The sequence below is a fragment of the Melanostigma gelatinosum genome, assembly GCF_949748355.1.
Source record: "Melanostigma gelatinosum genome assembly, chromosome: 8".
In the NCBI taxonomy this organism is placed as follows: Eukaryota; Metazoa; Chordata; class Actinopteri; order Perciformes; family Zoarcidae; genus Melanostigma; species Melanostigma gelatinosum.
The window spans coordinates 12,388,974-12,409,226 of NC_136641.1; the positions used below are offsets into that span (position 1 = coordinate 12,388,974).

A 20,253-nucleotide genomic window follows, 5' to 3' on the forward strand; every position below is an offset into this window, starting at 1 on the left:
GACAGTTCAGAGAACCCGGGGGCCTATTTGTCTTCAGCGTGTCTTTAGGATTCTTCCAGCACCCTTGACTATCATATCACCCGTATGAGGGCACGGGTGTGAGAGAGGAGCGGATGGAAATGTTTGCGGCAGTGTGTCCTGGAGACTACTGAATGTCGCCACATGGAAGCTGGCTGGTGAAAGAGGACTCTGGTGGCTCTGACTCTCAGGATGAGAGGAGGGAGAAAAAAAAAAAAACCCCAATCATGTCATTCAGTCAGTGCTGTTTTTTTTGTACTATTTCATGGACTCCTTTGACAAGGCGGTGTCGTTGGAAGAAGTTGTGCATGTGACCAGCTTCACCTTTTCTTAACTGATGAACAATGTGTCACTTGGACTGTGTAGAGACTGTGCAGTCTCTGGGAGGTGGTATCGGGAATGAATTTTGATACCAACTGTACATACAGTATGTCAATCTGAATGGGACGTCAATGTCTTCACTGAAAAGAGAAATACCTTTGTAAGCACTACTTGTCTTCAAAATACAAGGTCTTTTTTAAGAATGGCTTATCTCTTTTGTAAACAGTTTTATTTTCAATGTCGAATCAGGTTGAAGACCCATTTAAAAACAATTGATAGATTTAACAATTTCATTGTTTTAATGAATTGGCACTTTTCAGTACTTTACTAATCTACATGAATAAATCAGGAATTTGTATTAAAAATGTCACAGAGCCGAATTTACTTACTTTCAAAGAACACTAAAAATGATTGAATTCATAAACTTCATCAAATAATAAATATCAGAATAACATGACATTTGTAATAAAAACAAACACAGAGCAACAACACAGCCACTTCAGAATAAACCAACACATCCACGTACAATTAAAGCAGAACCTGGAACAATCAGCACTAAAGGCAAACACTTTAAAATGAAACCAGCACAGCGGAAGTACACAGTGCAGTGTACATCATGTGGTAAAATACACAACCTTGTTTACAGTGTAGGACTTTGTTGGCTCCATCAGGGGAAAAACAAAGCATGCAGGCCTCTCTTCACACCCTGGAGCTCGCCCTCTTGCTACAGAAAGCACACAAGCACAAAGAATGCATCATTAAAATGATCTGAGTCATAAATTCTCTCAAGACTGCATGTTCTGTACAGGCATCCAAAATGAGTGAAGGACACACAATGAAAGCTAGTCTAATTGTTTTGGTGTAATCTATGCTGAAGGGTCACCTGTGTCGTGTCTACTCACCATCTCGCTGAGGAGTCTGTCCTGAACTGACTTCATGTCATTTCGTATCATGCACATCTGAGGACAGCAGGCAGAGCAGCAGGGTTTTAGGGGTGGTAACATAGAATATGACAGTCGGGACAAATGGGACGAGTTGACACACGGGACAGTGAGATAAGCAAAATGTTATTCATGCAACTCAGGGAAAAATCTTTGAACAGACAAGCTGACAGACAGAGGTAATGGGAAAAAAAATAGATGAGCTATGAATAAAAATTCAAAGTTGAAAGCCACCTGAGCTTCGGGTTTACCCAGCAAATTAGAAGCTAACACTCGGGCAACACAATGAAGCACATATTAGATTATGGTAGTTTCAGTCTGAGGGGCACACCTGGGAAGTGAAGATCCTCTCCTCGTACTCCACACTGTGACACACGTTACTCTGCAGGGCGTTCTTCAAGGCCTCATGTCTGGAAGGAAGGCAACGGACAGTCACACACCAAATGAGGGAGGTGGGAAAACACAAACGCTCAAGGTAAAATAAAAATGGCAATATAATGCGATTCAATGGGAAACACTGATAAACATTAAGTGCACTATTTTCTAAAAACTGCACTTGGTGTGGAAACAATGTCTGGTAAAGCAGAGAGCCTATGATTAAGTCTAGGAATGGATCGGATCACGACTGAAAATCTACATTTTTGGCTATTTATGTGTGCGAGTTGCCAAAATAAAGCAGCTAACACACCTCACACATCACTTCTTTAAGTGTTTTTTTTAGCACTAATTGAGAGATTTATTAAGAAAGAACAATTGTAAAAAGAAGAACTTGTGAAGTTCAGAAATAATGTTGACATTTTCTGACCAGACTAACATGTATGACAGGACACTGATTGGATCATGGGGTTAACTGTCTTCGACAGGAAGTTCATGAGATCGGTCACGTGTGCGCCCTTCTGTGTGTGTGTGCACCTTTGTGTCTGTCCACGGCTAATCTCGCATTGTGCTGCAGCAAACTGCATAATATTCAGATTTCCCAGTTATGGCTGCATGCTCAAGGACCCCCGCGTGGTTTTGTTTTTGGCAAGATTGTATGAAGTGTCATATGTACGACTTTAAGCTGATTGCTTGCATTAGGTTACATCGTCGTTTTTTGAGTTTGATTGAAGTGTGTTTTACACTTTACATCCCACTGGTTGGTACATCACTGGTTGTTAGTTCGGCCTACTTTTATTATTTTGTATGGCGTTTGGCTAACCGCTCACGGAACTACCAGTGCACACACTGCTGTACCTCTCCGCAACTCAGCTGCAGTTTAATTTTGTTTTTGGCAAAATTACATGACTCGTGTTGTACAACGACTTGGAGCCGATTGCCTGCATGTTTTACCGCTTGTTTTGGAGTTTGTATGAAGTGTGTTTTACGACACCTTACAGGCCATCGGTGTCTAGACGGGGGGTTACTCGGTTGTGGGTTGTATTTATTCAATCATACAATACAGCAGTGATCAACACTGTACTGAGTGCACCTTTCTAGTTAAAGCATGGAGAGAGGAGAGGCATGTTGATGAATCAAATATCAGTGAGCGTTGCTTATGCTGGAGATATATGCGTTTTTGCATATGCACGACACTGCCTCGTGTATGCTGCCTCCGTTTGGAGTGTTGGTTGTATACATAGTCAGAAATAAAACATGACACGCACAACTAAAAATAAAGTATATCTCCGTTGTTAGTCATGAGAAGAAACACTGGTCACAAAAATAGCTTAGGGTGCATATCTAGTGTCTGATGATAAGCTTGAGGAAGAACTTATTGTCCAGGCTTTTCAATTCACGTTCCACTGAATAATCAGGAGTTATTCTACCTTTTACAGAGTATTTGTGTTCAAGCCTGTGGGAAGAGCATTGATCAGTGTGGCAGGAATCACCGCATCAAAAGAACAATATGGCTCTTTCATGCTCACACACACACACACACACAGAGGCGTAAATTTCACCTCATGGTTCCCCGCTGCTGGTAGGAATGGAAAGCCACGGCCTGCTTTTTCCAATTCATCTGTGAGAGAACAGAGACCAAACAACAACTGGTCAAATCAACACCAAAAAGGCATATTTAGTGGCATCTTCATTCAACAGAATACCGTATGTGGACAGTGTTTCATGAGGTCTTTTGAGACTAATAATGAATATAGCTTTTCTTTTGCTACTTTAAGTATATTTCAATGGAAATACAGTTGTTCTTTTACTTAATTGACATTTTGAACGCAGGACTTTTACTTGTAAAAGTATTTTTACACTGCACTCTAGTCAATTTAATTAAAAAACACATTGGCTGTATAGTTATGATTGGCATGAGGCATGGTAAACGGGACGGGTCTGTGATTCAAGGGGGGCCTGATGGGTTGCTGACATTGGCACAGATCGTGCACTGCGGAGAGTCCGCCATGTTCAAGAGTCACGCCAGTAAACAAGGGGCTCCGTCACTCCCGGTAAGGACAGAGGTACAGCGAGTACTGAGTTCATGGCCTCAGGAAGCGGTGAAGTCCCGGTGAGGGGTGCTGTAAAGCTGACATGGCCAAAGCCACGAGTCGCTTTTACTTTCCAAGCCAAACTACAGCCGGTTGCTGCACACGACTGAGGAGGAAATGTGTCTGGTGTGGGTAAAAATACTTTTGGTTCATTAAGAAACTGTGGCCACCAGACTCTAGGTCATTAATGTGAAACACTTGGATATTTTGGTTGATGATATTACTTGAGTGAGTGTGTGTAAGTGAGTGAGTTAAACTGAGGGACATACAGTCAGGTCTTTCTCCATGCTTTTGAGCACAGTGTCATCCTGCTCCAGTTTGTGGATCTCTTCCAAGAGGACGGTCTGAACCTGTTCAAGCCTCTGAGTCCTGTACAAAGGAGGAATTAATAAGTGAAGTGGAAATCGAAAATACAAGGCAGACAAAATAAAATACGATGTGTCCTCAGATTGCAGGGAGGCACAACACTGTAGACTTGGAGCATGTAAAACAAAGAAGTACTTACATACCAACAAAGTACACTTAGAACCGCTTTGGGAAATGAATACTTGGTATACCTGCTGACTGTTTAGTAGTTTCCTCTAAGGACCACATTGGCGGGCAACCAACCATCATTTTTGAAGTGATCAAAATATTCAGCGATAACATTGAAACTCTTTTAGACAACACCAAGCTACGCTCTCTTTACTCAAACACAACAAACCCTGTCTGGCCGACACTCACTTTTCCACCGTTGTCTTCCGGCAGCACATCACCTCGTGAGATTTCAGAAAGTGGTTTCTCTTTGAGCGAGACTCTTTCCGTAATGTTGTCAGACACATTTAATAACAATCAGAGCCTTTCAGTGGCACGAACAAGCACTTTTAATGGACGGTGCCAGCTGGCCTCTTGCAAGTCCGCTAGTGGCTGCCATCTACAGCGCACTCGCTCAACACTGGACCAATTTAAGAAAATGCTGTCCCTATTGGTCAGTTCAGGAAAATGTGGTCACGGTTAAATAATACCATAGTTACCCGTGAAGCTATATCTTGACGGTAAAAAGAAACGTAAAATGTGCATATAGATTTTGTAATGTATTCGCCAATATGACCAGTGGATGGACATGTTAGCTTTACAACACTAACTGACCTGTATTTGGCAACTTGAGTGTTGAGGGAGGAGACGTGTTGTTGGACGGTCTTCAAGGACTGCTTGTTGTAAACTTCCACCATATTATAACGGCTCTGAATACAAACACATTTAATAGATAATGGTTCAGCTAGGCCATTAGTCAAACAACATTTAAGTGGCTCAGGGTTATCAAACTAGAAGTGACAAGAGACACAAAGTGCTCAAGAAAAATCTGCCTTTTGAATTTCCGTCAGCAAAAGGGGAACTACTTAATGCAGAATGTCAGTAATGCAACTACTACGGCTCTTCTCTTTGCTATTTAAATGTGTGTCATTGTATGTGCGTGTCCTACCCGGAACTTCTTCTGCAGCTCAGCGCTGAATTTCTTGCATAGGTTACTTGGGTTTACAGCAATTTCTGGCAACTGGAAATCCTCATCCATGTCCATGTCTCCATCCCCCACTTCAGCCTCCCAGTGACTGGAGCTCATGGTGTGGGAGGAAGACATCACCCGGCTCATCTCACCATCAGCAGACACCTCAGTGACTGAGGATGACAGAAAGACCCACTGATCTGTTCGAGAAGAAAACACCTCAAAGAAATGTATTATTTAAGTTATACAGTTTGTAAATAAAAAAATAAGAAATATTTTGCGGTTGGTATACAGTTGTATATAATTAATATATAAAGAATTTATCCCACGAGCAACTGTAACATTTATTCTAAGACAACTTATCCTTTGTGCTTTTTTGGCATTTCTAATTGTGAATGCCAGACAACAGTCCAACAATAGGATACTGATCACATCTGTTCCTTGACAAATCACCGGACACTGAATGTGATGTGTAGTCGGGGAAACGGGTACCTGTGCAATTAGTTGTCTTATTCTTAATATTCTGATATTCTTCTCTTATTCTTTCCTTAACTTTGAAAGTTATATCCATTGGCCTGCTTTCCTCTTCATCTAAACTACTTTGCTCTCCCCAGTTCTGGGCTTGACCACGAGGTCCGGTTGCTGAAACAATGAGGAGATGCTATATGTGCATCATATCACGTAGGAGTCACTTCCAATATTAGAGGCAAAACACTCTCTATTGTGCTAATTGTGTAGCATATAGAATGTAAATGATGAGCTGATAAGTAACTTATCACTAAGATTCCTCATGGGCTCAAGCTTAACATAATTATTACAGAGTACCACAAAAATGGATCAAATCAACGAAAACAGTATTGTTGGTTTATGAAATGATGGCACAGACTCATGTTCAAATGTGGCGACAACACTTAATGAGATTAGTGCACATGTGTATTCCTCTGCATAGATAGGCACCGATTTCTTGATCGCTATTATTCTAGCCGGACATTTGGAAAAGTTATTCCAACCTGAATCGGCAGCTAATTTACGTAACTGCTGATTAACAGTTAACTGCTGAGTAATATGTCTTACAGGACTTGAACAACTTCCTCGGTTTCATCCGAGGAGAGCGCTGTCCGCTCATCTTGCTTTTCTTCCTCTTCTCCTTTTCATCTTCCTCAGAATGACTGGACGAGGATGTTAACTCAATAACGTGGCGCTTGCGACTGGGTCCTGTAACAAGAACCAACAGTTATAATACATTACTCGTGTACGACAGGAGTGTTCCTCTAAAGCAGATCAGTGATTGGACCGTGGAGCCCCATTTGAGAGAATTCCGAAACACAATGACTATTTCATTAGATTACACTAATGTAAAAGGGACCTAGCTTTGAGGACAGCCTGTATAGCAAGTAGAAAGTCCATTGTACACCCGTCAACGACCAAGTTGAACACAAAAGGCCTCTTACCTGAGATATGAAGCTGTTCAGACTCTCGGTCTCGGTCTGAAGATGGAGTTTTCTGTCAGGATGGGCAGTAATGCATTAGTCGTTTGTTTGATTGGTTACAGTTTTTAAAAATCACAATAACTCACTGTATCATTAATAGTGTTCTCATCCGTCCGTCCTTTATCCATCCAATTATAATCAATCAATCATAAAAGATAAAGTGTGTTAAAGCCCTACCTCTTTTTTACGAGACACAGGAAGGGCAGCAGCGGGACTGTCCTTAACTCCACTAGTGAGTACTGATGACTGAGTGGATGCACCCCAAGATACTGAAGACACTTTACTGAAGCTGTAATGGCTGCCATGGTTCACAGTGACTTCAAGGAACGGAGACTGACGAGGAGAGGGCATGGACGGCTTGTCCAGTTCCACAAACGTGGATGTCAACAGGGGCCGAGCGGACAGAGAAAAAGGAGACTGAGGTGCTGAGGGTAGACTCTGCTCGTTTGGACTTATCTGGAAACAAATGAAAGGAATGGAGAGAGGGCCAGAAAGTGATGAACAAAATAAACATGGCCACTCATTTAATGGTGAACTAATCACCATGTCTGTAATAGATTAAGCACAGTTAAATGAGAAGAACATTGTCAAGAATGCATGAAGAGGCACAGATGAAGTACTGCAGCGCTATTATCTGCTCTGCCTTGAGTGAAATAGGTCACTTCAATCATTCCACTTAATCATTCAGATCATCATGTGCAATTCCAACGTTTACTACTTAATTACGTTGAAAATTTATCTCGGACAGTTGAATCTCTCAAATGGACACGTCAGACTCATGGTTACAATGTGGTACTGTTAGCAGTGGAGGGTTTGGCAGTTTGAGATTCAATGTAACCAAACTGCTTACAGAGAGAATCTCAAATCTCAAAAATGTTTACGGAGGGAAGTGTTCATCCTTTACTTTCTCTGCACACATTTTCTCGGTTGGCCTGGGGATTTCAGCCATCAATGCTTAGGTTACAGACCTGCTTCCTTAAGTTCTTCGTTACTGTTTCTGAAGTCCTACAGTCACATAATAATTCACACCTCCATTCACGTCACTCTGGTGATTCTCATGTGATTGTTGCGTGACCTCACATGCCATGTAGCGTAAAGGTGTGTGAATCGCTTGAAGATGTAAAATACCAGTGAACTCTACACCAGTCATTAAAACTGATGAAGACTCTTGAGGTTTGCATTCGACTATCTTTAAAATAATCACACCCAGCTGCGATTGCCTACTACAATGACGACCACGGATGACTACAACATATTCTCGGCTACACTGCCCAGATGCTGAATATATCTTTGGGGTAAAAGGCAGCATGTGGTATTATGCTGCATTAAAAATGTGATTGTAACATTTAACACAGAATCCATATATGGCAATGGCACCTACATAAGTTGTCAGAGAAGTGCTGTTTTACCTCTGCTGCACTAGGTCCAGTGGGAGCAGCGGGTGCAGGGGTTTGACTGATGGGGGTCAGTGTAGGGAGGGAGGGTACAGACTGGTTGGATCGAGCCTTCGATGAGCTGCGCTTCTTTTCTGCACTGTAGAAAGAGGAGGGTCTGAAGTGTCCTTTACTGCTGACCGTAGAGCGAGGTTTGGGTAGCAGCAGGATAGGTGAGGGGGTGTCCTCGCAGAGTGGGTCGGGGGAAGCAGGGAGTGGGGATCCCCGCGGGGTGAGGAGAGGGGAGCAGGTCAAACTCAAGGTTGGGGCTGACCTCTCAGCAGCTGTGAGGGTCCAAAATAAGCACAGATGTTCAGGCAGCTGCCCTCAGAAGTTGGACATGGAGTAGAAGGTCAATATATATACATGCTTTGATAAATATCCATTTACAGTTAAGAGTTTGGAGAGCAATGGGGTCATTTATGTAACGGTTTCAAAACTCTCTGCATAAAAGGGAGTGAAAATGCATCTAGAAGAACAAATGTAGATAAATACACAATGTTTTACATTGAATACAATATCTCAAGGCTGAAACTTAACAGACAAAGTAAATGCTTTACGTACAATAGGTGCAACAATCTGGGTTTTAGGTGAAGAATAATATTTTGTATGTGTATCCATCTGACAAATTCAAATTTTCATTCTCGCCTTCAAAATAAAAGTGATAGTTTGTTCTTTTTTGACAACAGGACTGCATTATAAAAGCCACATGAGGACTTGACTGAGATGAAGTCAGGCACCCCATAGGCCTGAATCATTTCTAAAGACAGATGCTTTTACTTACGCTTGAACAAATTACTACACTAAGTGAAAACCAAACCATTTAAACCACTATGAGACATGTAATAGACATTAAGTGACGTCAAAAGAAATGAGTGTTATGTAATTGTTGGTGATTGGCTTTCCACAGTCTTACATCTCATCCTCTCGATCAAAGGAGGGGACGGACAGAAGACGGTCTGGCGGGCAGTCCAGGAATCCTTCAATCCGCTCATTTGTTCTTGGGCAGGGACGACATTTTTCTTATTTAACTTCCATGTTTCTGACAGAAGATTCTCAGGCCTCTGCTGCTGAAAAGCAAAGTGTTTCTGTTGTCAACAAGCATGAGGACAAACTGGGACAATCATGTAAAAGTTCACGTTCAAGACCAAGAATCTTTCCCAGCTTAATACCGAAAAAGTAACATCTCGATATTTGTTTCACTTTTTGGTGTGAATGACATTCAGTATTCTGTATCTAGATATGTATACATGTTTACTCAAACAGCTTTTGGGATGTTTATAATATTTCTAACAGCCATTAATAAATGTCGGAACAATTTGCATTGACCAGCACTTTTGCTCTGCATTATTTTAGAACTACATACTGTATATCAGCAATGACCCAAATGAAGGACCTTTAGACCCACCCGTGGCTTTTTCAGATCCGACTGGTTGTTGCTGTCCGATCTCCTGTTTGCACCTGTGGATTGCTCAGATGGAATGTTTTTTCTCCTCTTTACCTCCGGAACCTCTAAACAGGTCTTTTCAGTCTTCCCCTGTTGGCCAATAAGGAATTAATTGTTTTCAATAACAGCCATGATGTTAAAATGAGTTACATATTCTACAGAGCTCAGTAACGGCAGACTGACGTGTGGATGGGAAAAGTCGCCCGTGGCTGAACTTTTCTTAGTCATTGTGTGCCAAAAGACAATTTGATTTCCACCCCTTGTTATTTTCCAGCTGGTGTGATTTTGTTTAGAAAACAGAAGCTCTAATAACACTGAAGCTTGGAGAACTGCATCCACCTGGGGAGTTTAAGTGAGCTCTGATGTAATTGTTTTTGTTATATTCTGATAGATGCTACCTTATACATGCTCACAAACTAGATTTGTTTCTCATTAAAATTATGTAACATTGTCAATATCAATACCAAAATCTCATAAAATAAATTGTGAGCATGTGGTGATACGGATATGTTCACTGATATATTCAGAGTAACAAGATGCTTTGTGGCATGCAGAAAATACAATCACCTGATCACAATAACATGAGCTATAATCTCAATGACCTCTACCTTGGAAGTGGGTGGCTGCCCAAACATAGACTCTGAGTGGCTGCTGTGATGGCTGCCCTCTGGTATCATATAGCTTTTGGTGCGTTGTTTGCTGGCAGTCTTTTTCTTTGTCACTTGAGCAGCCTCGTGAGTTCTCTCAGCGTTCTCCAAATGATTAGCGGAGGAGTACTGTTATTATGCGGACAAAGACAGGATGATTTTAGTCTATTGGCAACAGCACTATAGCACCACAGACATTTGTTCCCAATGACATGCAGTGAATCCCAGCAGTGTTGTGTTGGGTAGATGTAGAATCCCAGGTAACCCCCCCCCCCCCCCCCCACCCCAGATACCTTGAAGGACTTTAACAGCCTGGACACAAATAACAGCAGGAAGAGTAGCTTCATCCGAAAGTCAATTATCATCGGCGGGGACACAATGTCGGATCAATCTATGATACCTTTTCACTGAGCAATACATGTGTGTAAGAAAGTGATCAGCATAAGTTTGTCTGATCAAGACAAACCTAGTCTCTTCACCATGTGCTTACACAATTCGAACAATAACTAAGTTATTTGTCTTTTAAAAGAGGATAAACAGTTATCATACTTTTAAAAAGAGAAAGTAACGTGAGATAAAGGGAAGTATTTTGCCTTGGAAACAGCGGGACTCGTTGACTCTGATAGGCTGTCATCAGTGTCTGGCTCCATGTAGCTCTTGGTAGAGATGGCTGCAGCTCTCTGGGGCCTCCTGCCGGCTGCATGTGGTCTACTGGGTGCTGGCTTCACTGCCTTGTTTGGCTGCTCCACTCTCCCCTTCACGTCAGGCCTCTTTTGATTAAACAATGACAGTGTCGCTGACTGGGATATTGCATCACAGAGTTAAAGGACAGCGTCTAGAATAAAAACAACGGTGCCTTACCTTGTTGACTTTGGTTTTGCCCTTTACAGCTTTTGGAGAGGCTGGGGGTAGATCTGGGGATTCAACTGTATTGAAAGAAAGACAATTTTTTTAATGGAAATATTGATGTCTTGAAATAATTGTATCCACATCCATTATTAATGAGATGAATTACAGATTGTGAGCAGTATGACTGTGTAGCTTTAATGGCCTACATGAAGTATGAGGTGACATTGCTCTAGGCTTGACAGGCGCCTGTCTGGAGTATTTGGTAGCTTTGGGTTTGGGTTTCCTGCTCGACTCCCTCAGCCAGCTGAAATCTGTCGTGCTATAGTCCGTGTCACTGAACAGATGCTTTTTCACATACCGCTTCTCCTGTAACACAGAAAGCAAGGTAGTGGGAGACAGATAGAGACGCATAGAATGAGATGGTTTACTGGCTTGCACATGATGTATTTCTATTTTGTGATTGCTGCATAATAATTGCATAGTGACTGTAAGCTATTATACCATTTGGAAAGTGGGCATTCCTACACTACACAAGCACACATGCAGTAAGCATTCACACATGCATGTCTACAGAGACAGATACACACACAGTGTCTTCAACTTTGAATACCTATAATTAAACACTACAGTACAAAAATGTATACTTTTGCCACAGGTTTTCCTTTCCTGGTTGTGCTGGGGAGTGCTGGTGGGTCATGGATGCTACTGTCAAACAATATAGAGAGTATGAAATTAGAGTGTTAAACAGAAAGGTTACTGTTTCAGAGGTTGCATTTCTTGACTGTCAGACCTACCTGCTTGATATGGCAGAAGTGTTGGAGAATGTTTTGTTCTTTCCCTAAAGAGCAATAAAACAGACTTCAAACACTACAGTGGCATGTCAAGTACTCAGGTATAACACGACCAGGTGTTTAAGTACAACATAGGTAACATTAGTAATGTTTACCTTAGCACTCAATGGTGCATCAATGGTGAATGCAAAAATATCTTTTCTGTACAACAGAAAACAAAAGCATTAATGACATCCAAAAATACAATGAAAGCCACTGAAATATCCAAATGTAAACCAAATATTTGAACTGAATTGTAGTACCTCTGCCTCGTAGAGTTAGTTGTGGTTTTGCTGTGTGATTTCATTCGGCTTACAGCTCCAGATTCTTCTTTCTATAGCAGATTAAGATCATGTTTAGTTAATCAAGCAGGAGAACATACAGTCAATCCTCCATATATGAAGTAATGATCACTTACTTTAGCACTTGATAACCAGCTCATATTGAAGATAGGCCTATTACAAAAACAGTCAATAAGCAATGTACTTATGTTAGCGATGACATTTGTTCATTAACATAATGTAGCCCTACAATTCTCAATCTGTGTACCTGTTGACAAGAGGAGGAATCCAGCTCTGAGGGATAACTTTTGCAGTATCCTTTGCTGTGGATCGAGTGTCAACGTCATAATGACTCGAGATGAGCTTCACCAGGCTGCCTGCAACCTCTGCATCTCTCTGAATAGAGACAGTAGGTATGAGAATCACAATATACACACAAATAGCCATAGAATCGACTGCAAAGGCCCAAAAGCACTGAAAGCATCCGACGTGTTTGGCAGGAAATATATTGTTTTAAATGGCCGTACATGCATCACAAGTTTAAGATTGGATATTGGATATTGCACAGATTAGCTGTTGCACCAGGTGAATGAATTAAAGTTAAAGTGTTCAGAGTGTTCGTGTTCAAAAGTTCAAAAGTGTTCAAGCGTGTTCAATCTACCTTCATGAATTAGATCACGTTAAAAGATTATTGGTATCTGTAATAAACAGAAATGTTGCCTTAATAGTGACCCTTTTCCTAAATACTGCTGTTTCTGTGGTGTTGGCATTGCAGCGCGCCACAGCAGCTTTAAAAGATGCCTGTCAAATGAGGCTTGTCCGATATTGCTCTGTGTGTTTGGGCCTCAAGATGCTTGAAGCTTACAGAATTCATACCTTCTCTTTGTTTGAGAGGACACTATCAGTTTCAACCTTCACATTGGGTGGTACTCTCTTCTGCTGAGCTTTGGTTGAGGAGGTCTTGGCTGGATCTTTGGTTACAGCAGCATCTGCCTCCAGTGACATCAGGCGTTTGCTCTTCCCTTTGGTGAGGCCATTTCTCTGGGTCTGCTGCTCTTTGGGGGTACAAAGTACTGAAGCACACTGAACCGCAGAGCTTCTGCCTTTAGAGTCCTCTCTGATTTCAGGCAACTTTCTCTGGGGTGCCAATGCAGGATCTTGGTTCCTCTCACTGAGGACCTTCTGCAGGCGCTGGGTCAGTTCGGTATGGAGTTGCTTTTGGCTGGTTGAGCTTAAGCCTGGAAGTGGCAATCTCTGTGCTGATGACGGGCACTCCTGCTGCTGTGCCAAACGAGGCTCTAAAGAGAATAAATAGTTTGAAAACCATGTTAAAGTTTGAGGACACTAGTTTTTTTTTAAAAGCTAGGTTTTATGTGTGTTCCTAGCTTTTAATATCATGACATCTTAGAGATGGTTAAATTATTTCATGACTTCTTTGCCTACCAGGTCTTGGCAGAGAATTGATTTTCTGTGTGGGCATCATTAGCGTTTCAGAAACTGACATTTTGTTCCAGTTAAAAGTTCTGCAATTTGAACAAACAGATGTTAAGATTACACTCATACACATACTGTATAAACACAAGATTTACACACAGTGTGGAAGTTCTTCACAGTGCTTACATGTTCCTCTCAGTTCTGGGTTGGGTGTCAGGCACAACACTAGACTCTGTAAGTAAAAAGATCAGTGGTGGGTTCAAGCTTTTCTGAAGAATAACAATGCAGCTATAATTCCTGGCTAAGCTAAAGTAGCAATTACAATACCCAGAGACTGTTCTTCTCCTTGTCCAGATAGAACCATATCCACTGCTTCTGCCAATGGTATGTTCTGTAGAAAAAGCAGAGACAACAAATGCAACGATATATTTTGCACCACAAGGTTTAATCATAATAGTTAACACTGAAATGATTCAAAGCAATATTGTCGAGTTCATAGTTCAATCACTTCATACCCTCATTCATGTATATTGAATACAGTTCAGAACGATTGTGCAAAAGTAGACGACAGATACGAGCTCAACTCTATTCACAAACATGTGCATTTGGTGATCATACCTTTTTGTGTTTGCCAACCTTAATCTTATCGGACTGTTTGGAAGCCATGCTCTGTAGAGATGTAGCCCTCTGAGACAGACACCATGACATTAAATAAAATCACATTTAGAATACTGTAATGTCACATTTTGGACTTGCTGAGCTTAAGTATTCAGTATATTTCATACCTGCTCTGTCATGCCACCTGCTATTGTGCTGTTAGGTGTTGTGCCATCACTGCAGGTCTTAGCAGTTGTCCTTAGCTCTCCCAGGTAAAGTTCACCTTGCCTATCACATGAACGAACCATCTCCAGAGATGGCTTCCCTTTACCCTTGGCTGAAGTGTTTATAAGGAAGAAAAGAACAAAAGAACAAAGTCATAATAAGATCTGAGTTGACAAACCTCTCTTTAATTCATCTTAATGGACAATAACAAAGAAAGACAGAATAAATAAATGAACTTAGTTTGATTTATTGTAAACTAATCACTTTATTTCTCTCAATAGATGTGACCTATTAGGATCCATCCCAACTGTTTCCTCCCCCCAAATTTCAATTGGTGTGACAGCAATTCTGGACAATTTCTGGTGACACCCACCTGAGGACATCACAGCAGAGAGGGAACCGGCAGCATGCACACTTCCTCCTGCACTGTTGCTGATGAAGGTGGTGGACTCTGAAAGCCTCATCCTGGTTGGGGTCACCATCTGGATGGAAAATCAGAATGTGTCTGTGAATTGTCAATTTACATGTAACACTAAAATGACAACTAAAACTAAAATCTTTTTTTAAATGTGCAATCCCTTTCAAATGAAGGTAATGGCACAAGATCACCAGAATAATGGAACAATTACAATTCTACATTGAATAGAGCGCAACCTCTTCAGGGTCAACAGTTCCTTGGTTGGGAAAATACTCGCCAGCAAAAAGGCTTAAACCTGATATGGCTGGTTCCCTCGCCCTTTACGCCACCTGCTGGCCTTTGCTGGTAAGACGTCACCTTACCAAAGACACTGCAACTAAAAATTGCACTTTTTGAGTGATATATTAAATCATAATAACTTGTTTTTAATGTAGCCATGACACTGAATGGTAGAGTTGTTACAAAGTACATTCATCACTTGACCACAAATGACCACTATTTGTCAACAAACTGCTGAAGTCAATCAAAATTATAATAGTTTGACACTTTAATGTTAATGTCTTCTTTACAATCCTTAATTTTCTTTCTCCCAAACAATCCGATCATTGGAAGGCATAAAACAGAGCGGTGTTATGTAATGTAATGTTACATTAAATCACTTCATACTAAATTGAGTAATACCTGGACAAAACGATTGTTTTGTCTTAACGTATATTTAATATACTTGGAGTAAGAAGAAAAATGTAATATTTTAACAATTGAATTTGCAAGAATTACTTCTGTAATCACAACAATCCAAAATACCAGGAGAGCCTGGTTATGTATGTTTATGAGCTCATTGAACTGTTATTGACAAACTTGTGCATGGTTAACACACTTAAGTATGTTTAACTGACACATATTTGACTTAATATGGAGTACAAAACTGTTTCACCTGCACATTTGCAGACCGGGCAGGCAAAAGGTAGGGGGCCTTATCTTTCTCACTTTCACCAAGGGACATCTGACTCTCTGGAACAACCTGCATGGAGAGTGGCCTGCATTCATTGATCACATGATAGATGCATATTGAGAACAGACTAGTGTTAACAGACCATTCTTTACCTGGGAGATGTTGTCTGTCATTATAATTCTAACTGTGGGCTTCACTACCGATGTGCGTGTCTTCCCTACAAAGCTCTGACAGGAAGAGAAGCTTGTTAAAACAAACAAACAAAGACTGACTAGAGCTAGAATGCTGTGATTATAAAAAAAAAAATACACTTTTCATGGGAATCCAAGTTCTTTTCAATATCATTTTTGTATCTAGAACATTTCATGGTTGTGTACTTTGGTGCCACAGGAAGACAGAATCTTCTTATGAACATATTGTGGTCATTAAGAATAGAGTAAATACGCCATGACCTACTTTGTTTTTGCACTGTCCATAAACAATGCGAGCAGCCTGCAGGATGTCCAGGGAGGAGCTGAAGTGGACGGTAAGACTCGATCCTTCTATCCCTCCCACAACTATTACCTCTGACAACAGTAAATGCAAGACTTTCCTCTTGCCCTCCTCTGGAAATAAAAAAACACACACACATATTTAAAATACATGGCCAGTCACATGATGTAAATCAAAAAAGGATATGTTATCTTCCAGAAGTTTAGTGCTCTTTGTAAATTCGTTATGCATGCTTCCTGACTGTAGAAAATGCCTTTAAAAGAAATAAATCTATCAGTGCCATCAAAATCAAGTTCCACCTATTTATCAATACATATACCGGAAGACAATATATATATATATTATTGCTTTTTATTCTTTATTATGTGCTTTCTTATTAGAAACGAATTACTACTTCTACCACCACTACTACTACTGGTTGACTGTTTGGGTGAACTTAGCAGCTCGAGGAGTAAATACAGATGCAGCGCTCTCTCTGCTTTGGTTACCTATAACAGTGTAGCTTTGGACTTCATTCTCATTGATACATATTGTTTCCCATTGGCCTTCCTACACACAAAGGAAACCACTCCACGTTAAAAATCTGACAGATATACATCTTCTGTGTATGATGTAAATGTTGCACTTTTTAGACTTTGATTTTCACTTTCATGAATGATTGAGAGGTACCTGTGACTCTCCATCAGACAAAGAGAAGTAAAAGGAGATGCTGTGGCTGTCAAGGTTGAAGTCAATCCAAAATTCTTCCAGCTTCTCATCAGCAGGCATCAGCAGCTGACAACAAAACCAAAATCCTTCAAACACATCTACGAATACACTTAAACTATTTTAACAATTTAACAAAGTTAACAGCATTGCCTTGAATTGACAGACAAAATCTGTATTTGTTACTTTGTTTTTTTACCATATAAATCCTGTTAATACTGACCTCATGCTTGTCCAGATAAACCTCCAAACAAGGATAGGAGTACACCCTATAGTACAGAGAGGACACAGTGATTATGTGCACAGAATTACACAAACATTTTTTGTATGAGAGAATGATACATCATCGGGTAAAAAGGCAGAACTATGACAAAAACAGTGCTAGATTCAAGGGTGTGAGATGACAGTTCAATTTAAATATTCCTAACCCTAAAGGCCCCTCAGGTTACCCAGACCATGGCTGCAGTCGAAATTAATCTTTTTTGCTTAGGAAGGTTCCTAACTGAGTGAAATGACCTGGAAGTATTCAAGTGGCTGCCATGATAAGAGCTGCACTAATTCTCTAAATTCTCAGTAAAGGTGCAAGAACATCTACCATCGCTCTCTAAATTAGAAATTGAAAACATCCTTCTTAGGGTTTGTGATTCTATTTTGAACAGGAATCCTTAATTGAATGGTATGGCATTTAGTTTGTCACTCTACTCATTTTCGAAAATAAAAAAAAAAAAAGATATGCCATTGCATCGTGTAAGTGCAGTTGGACTGCGGTTGTTTTTTCCTGAGTCCTTATGAATCGTTTTACACATCTTTTCTTGACATTATGACATTTTCCATCAAAGTCAAGGAAACGTGGTGAGGAAGACATGAGGACGTAATATTTTTGACTATTCGACTGCAGCCCATGTCTTGGGTGGCACTGCATTATGGTTAGTGTTTACCTTCTCCTGTCTCCCTGCATCCCATTCACCAAGTTCAGAAACTTGCGACAATCCTGAAATCACACACACTTATATTCATTTCTATGTAGCTGAGCTCCTGTTGTACTGTTATTACAATACATTACCATTGTAGTGCAAAATAATATAAATGCTAATGAAAGGCAATGGTGATGCATGTTTTTTACCGTCTCAAACTCAGAATCCTGGATCTTGACGAGGGCACTGGCCACGTGCTCCATGCTGAACCATCGATCGGCCAGTTCCTTCCTCTGGTCGGGAGTTGCCATTCTGCACAACGCCTCCATCAGGGCTGTCTGCAAGTCGTAATCTGACGCAAACAAAGTGTGTTGTACATTTTTGTGTCCATGTATGGTTCTGGGTGAAGTGAGATGGAACTATTCAAAAAAAGATACTTACCACCACCCTTCATTATCTGACCAGCCAACTTCATCCTATAGAAATGTAACGAACAGGCAAAAGTTCAAGAATGTGTAGTTACAAAAGTGAATAATAATGGTCCTTACTATGAGGAAACTACCATGACATACATGATATCTGAGTCCTCCTGTGATGTTAGGATCTTCCTCTCTTTCTTAAGCTCCTCTGGAATTTTGTCCAGAATTAAGTTAAATTTACGAATTGCCTGTCAAGACATTGTTTGCAAATTAATTCATAAACAAACACATGATTTACAGTTTGTAATGCTACTCCAAAAAAGGAGTTATCAAAACCATTTCAAACCTCTTTTTGGATCAGGATGTAGATTCTGGGGTCTACTGCCAATTGACCAACTGGATACAGGAAGGACTCTGTGATTTTGCATGTTCCTGCAAAAAATACATGTTGAGGCAACACTGTAAATGAAGAAAGTGTTTACTTATATCCCATAATTCTTCATGAAAGTTGATGTGGTCCTAAGAAGCTGTGTTGGATAACTAAAGAAGTTCTTAAACATTTAGCAATTGAAGTTTCCATATACTCCACTAGGGTCCTAAAAAGGGCTAACTGAAGATGAAACACATATTGAGGACAAATAAGGAAAAGAAAAAGTACAAGCATACCCTCTTTGCATGCTTCATGAACCACCTGTAACGAGGAGGTAAGAAATAAGTTTGACATTATGGACACTAACAGTGGTCCATTGTTGTATTATACAAGGTGTGTTTTACTGTTGGACATCAGCTCACCATTAAGGCATCAAAGAAGTCCTCAGACAGATTGAACAAGGTTTCATCCCACTGGGGGCCACACTGGATCCACAGCTGCCTGCATTTCCCAAACCACTGCACCATGTGCACAAAACCAGGTTTAATAAACAACTGACTAACTCACACACTGTGTGCCTGTGTGTATTCGATGTATACTTATCTTTTTCAGCAGGCCTTGGGCTATTAATCCTGACAGCCCTTGACAACCACCAGGTAGTTTCAGTTGTTTCCCACACTTGTAAAGGACAACAAGACCCAAACTGGCTGACTTGGAATCTTTTTGATCCAAACTCTACATAAACAGTAAATATATGGTTTAATTAAACCCACACAACAGAGCAAAGTGGCATATCAAGTGTAGCTGGGATACATCTTACCCTGCTAACAAGTTTATCCAATTTGGTGAGAAATTGTAAGGAACATTTTATAGGGGGCCCTTCATATATGTTCCTTTGCAAGAATACATCCAGTGCTTGGACATCTCCACTCTTCAACACTTCATCAAGGACTTTCTCCAACTGCACATGAAAACAGTTCATCAAAGTTAACTGTTCACTTCTACAACAACACATATAACGTAACGTGACAGGAATGGTAACTTGTGCTTTTTTAAAGGTTTGCATTCTCACCTGAGTGTCGTACCTCGGAGCCATCTGTCCGCTTGGCCTCTGCTGTCTTAAAAAACGCTGTAAAAGGTAATTTGCAAACAACTTGCCATTTAACGTTACTTGCGTCCGCACTTTGTACGTTTACTGACTTTGTATTTAACGTTAACCATTTACAAGCTAACCGTATCACATAACGTTATATCTGTCAAAACCATTTACGAAACGTGAACCTACATGAGCTAAAGTTGCTATATGAAGCTAACTAACTGTAATCATTGTACACAAAGGTTGAAATAAGCTAACGTTAAGCTGAGTTAATGTTACCTATAACTTAACGTTAGCTAGCTAACGTACAGTTTACATATGGCTCCGTTATTGGCTTCACCACTCCGTGGTTTAACGGTAACGTACCTGCTGCTAATGCCAGCTAATGTAACCTTTCCTCCCAACGTTCAGCAGGTGATGAAT

General features: G+C 40.6%; 1 protein-coding gene across 1 annotated transcript; it reads right to left on the reverse strand.

Annotated features, from left to right (window-relative positions):
• Positions 1 to 1,006: 1,006 nt before the first annotated feature.
• On the reverse strand, positions 1,007 to 19,830 carry sycp2 (synaptonemal complex protein 2; the record flags this gene model as incomplete). The annotated part of the gene is made up of 46 exons (XM_079273104.1): positions 1,007 to 1,063; positions 1,242 to 1,298; positions 1,612 to 1,690; positions 3,218 to 3,276; positions 4,018 to 4,117; positions 4,877 to 4,971; positions 5,211 to 5,404; positions 6,306 to 6,446; positions 6,683 to 6,734; positions 6,899 to 7,177; positions 8,131 to 8,438; positions 9,071 to 9,224; positions 9,563 to 9,691; positions 10,210 to 10,377; positions 10,842 to 11,018; positions 11,110 to 11,174; positions 11,304 to 11,463; positions 11,742 to 11,802; positions 11,892 to 11,935; positions 12,044 to 12,089; positions 12,191 to 12,261; positions 12,346 to 12,382; positions 12,477 to 12,604; positions 13,085 to 13,506; positions 13,652 to 13,731; positions 13,829 to 13,874; positions 13,970 to 14,033; positions 14,261 to 14,329; positions 14,428 to 14,576; positions 14,838 to 14,946; positions 15,817 to 15,903; positions 15,987 to 16,061; positions 16,291 to 16,439; positions 16,815 to 16,875; positions 16,996 to 17,100; positions 17,255 to 17,300; positions 17,970 to 18,022; positions 18,155 to 18,297; positions 18,387 to 18,421; positions 18,518 to 18,612; positions 18,711 to 18,796; positions 19,031 to 19,055; positions 19,157 to 19,252; positions 19,302 to 19,469; positions 19,555 to 19,695; positions 19,807 to 19,830. 46 exons carry the CDS (start codon positions 19,828 to 19,830, stop codon positions 1,007 to 1,009), a joined length of 4,989 nt encoding a protein of 1,662 aa, XP_079129230.1.
• Between the last annotated feature and the right edge of the window lie 423 nt (positions 19,831 to 20,253).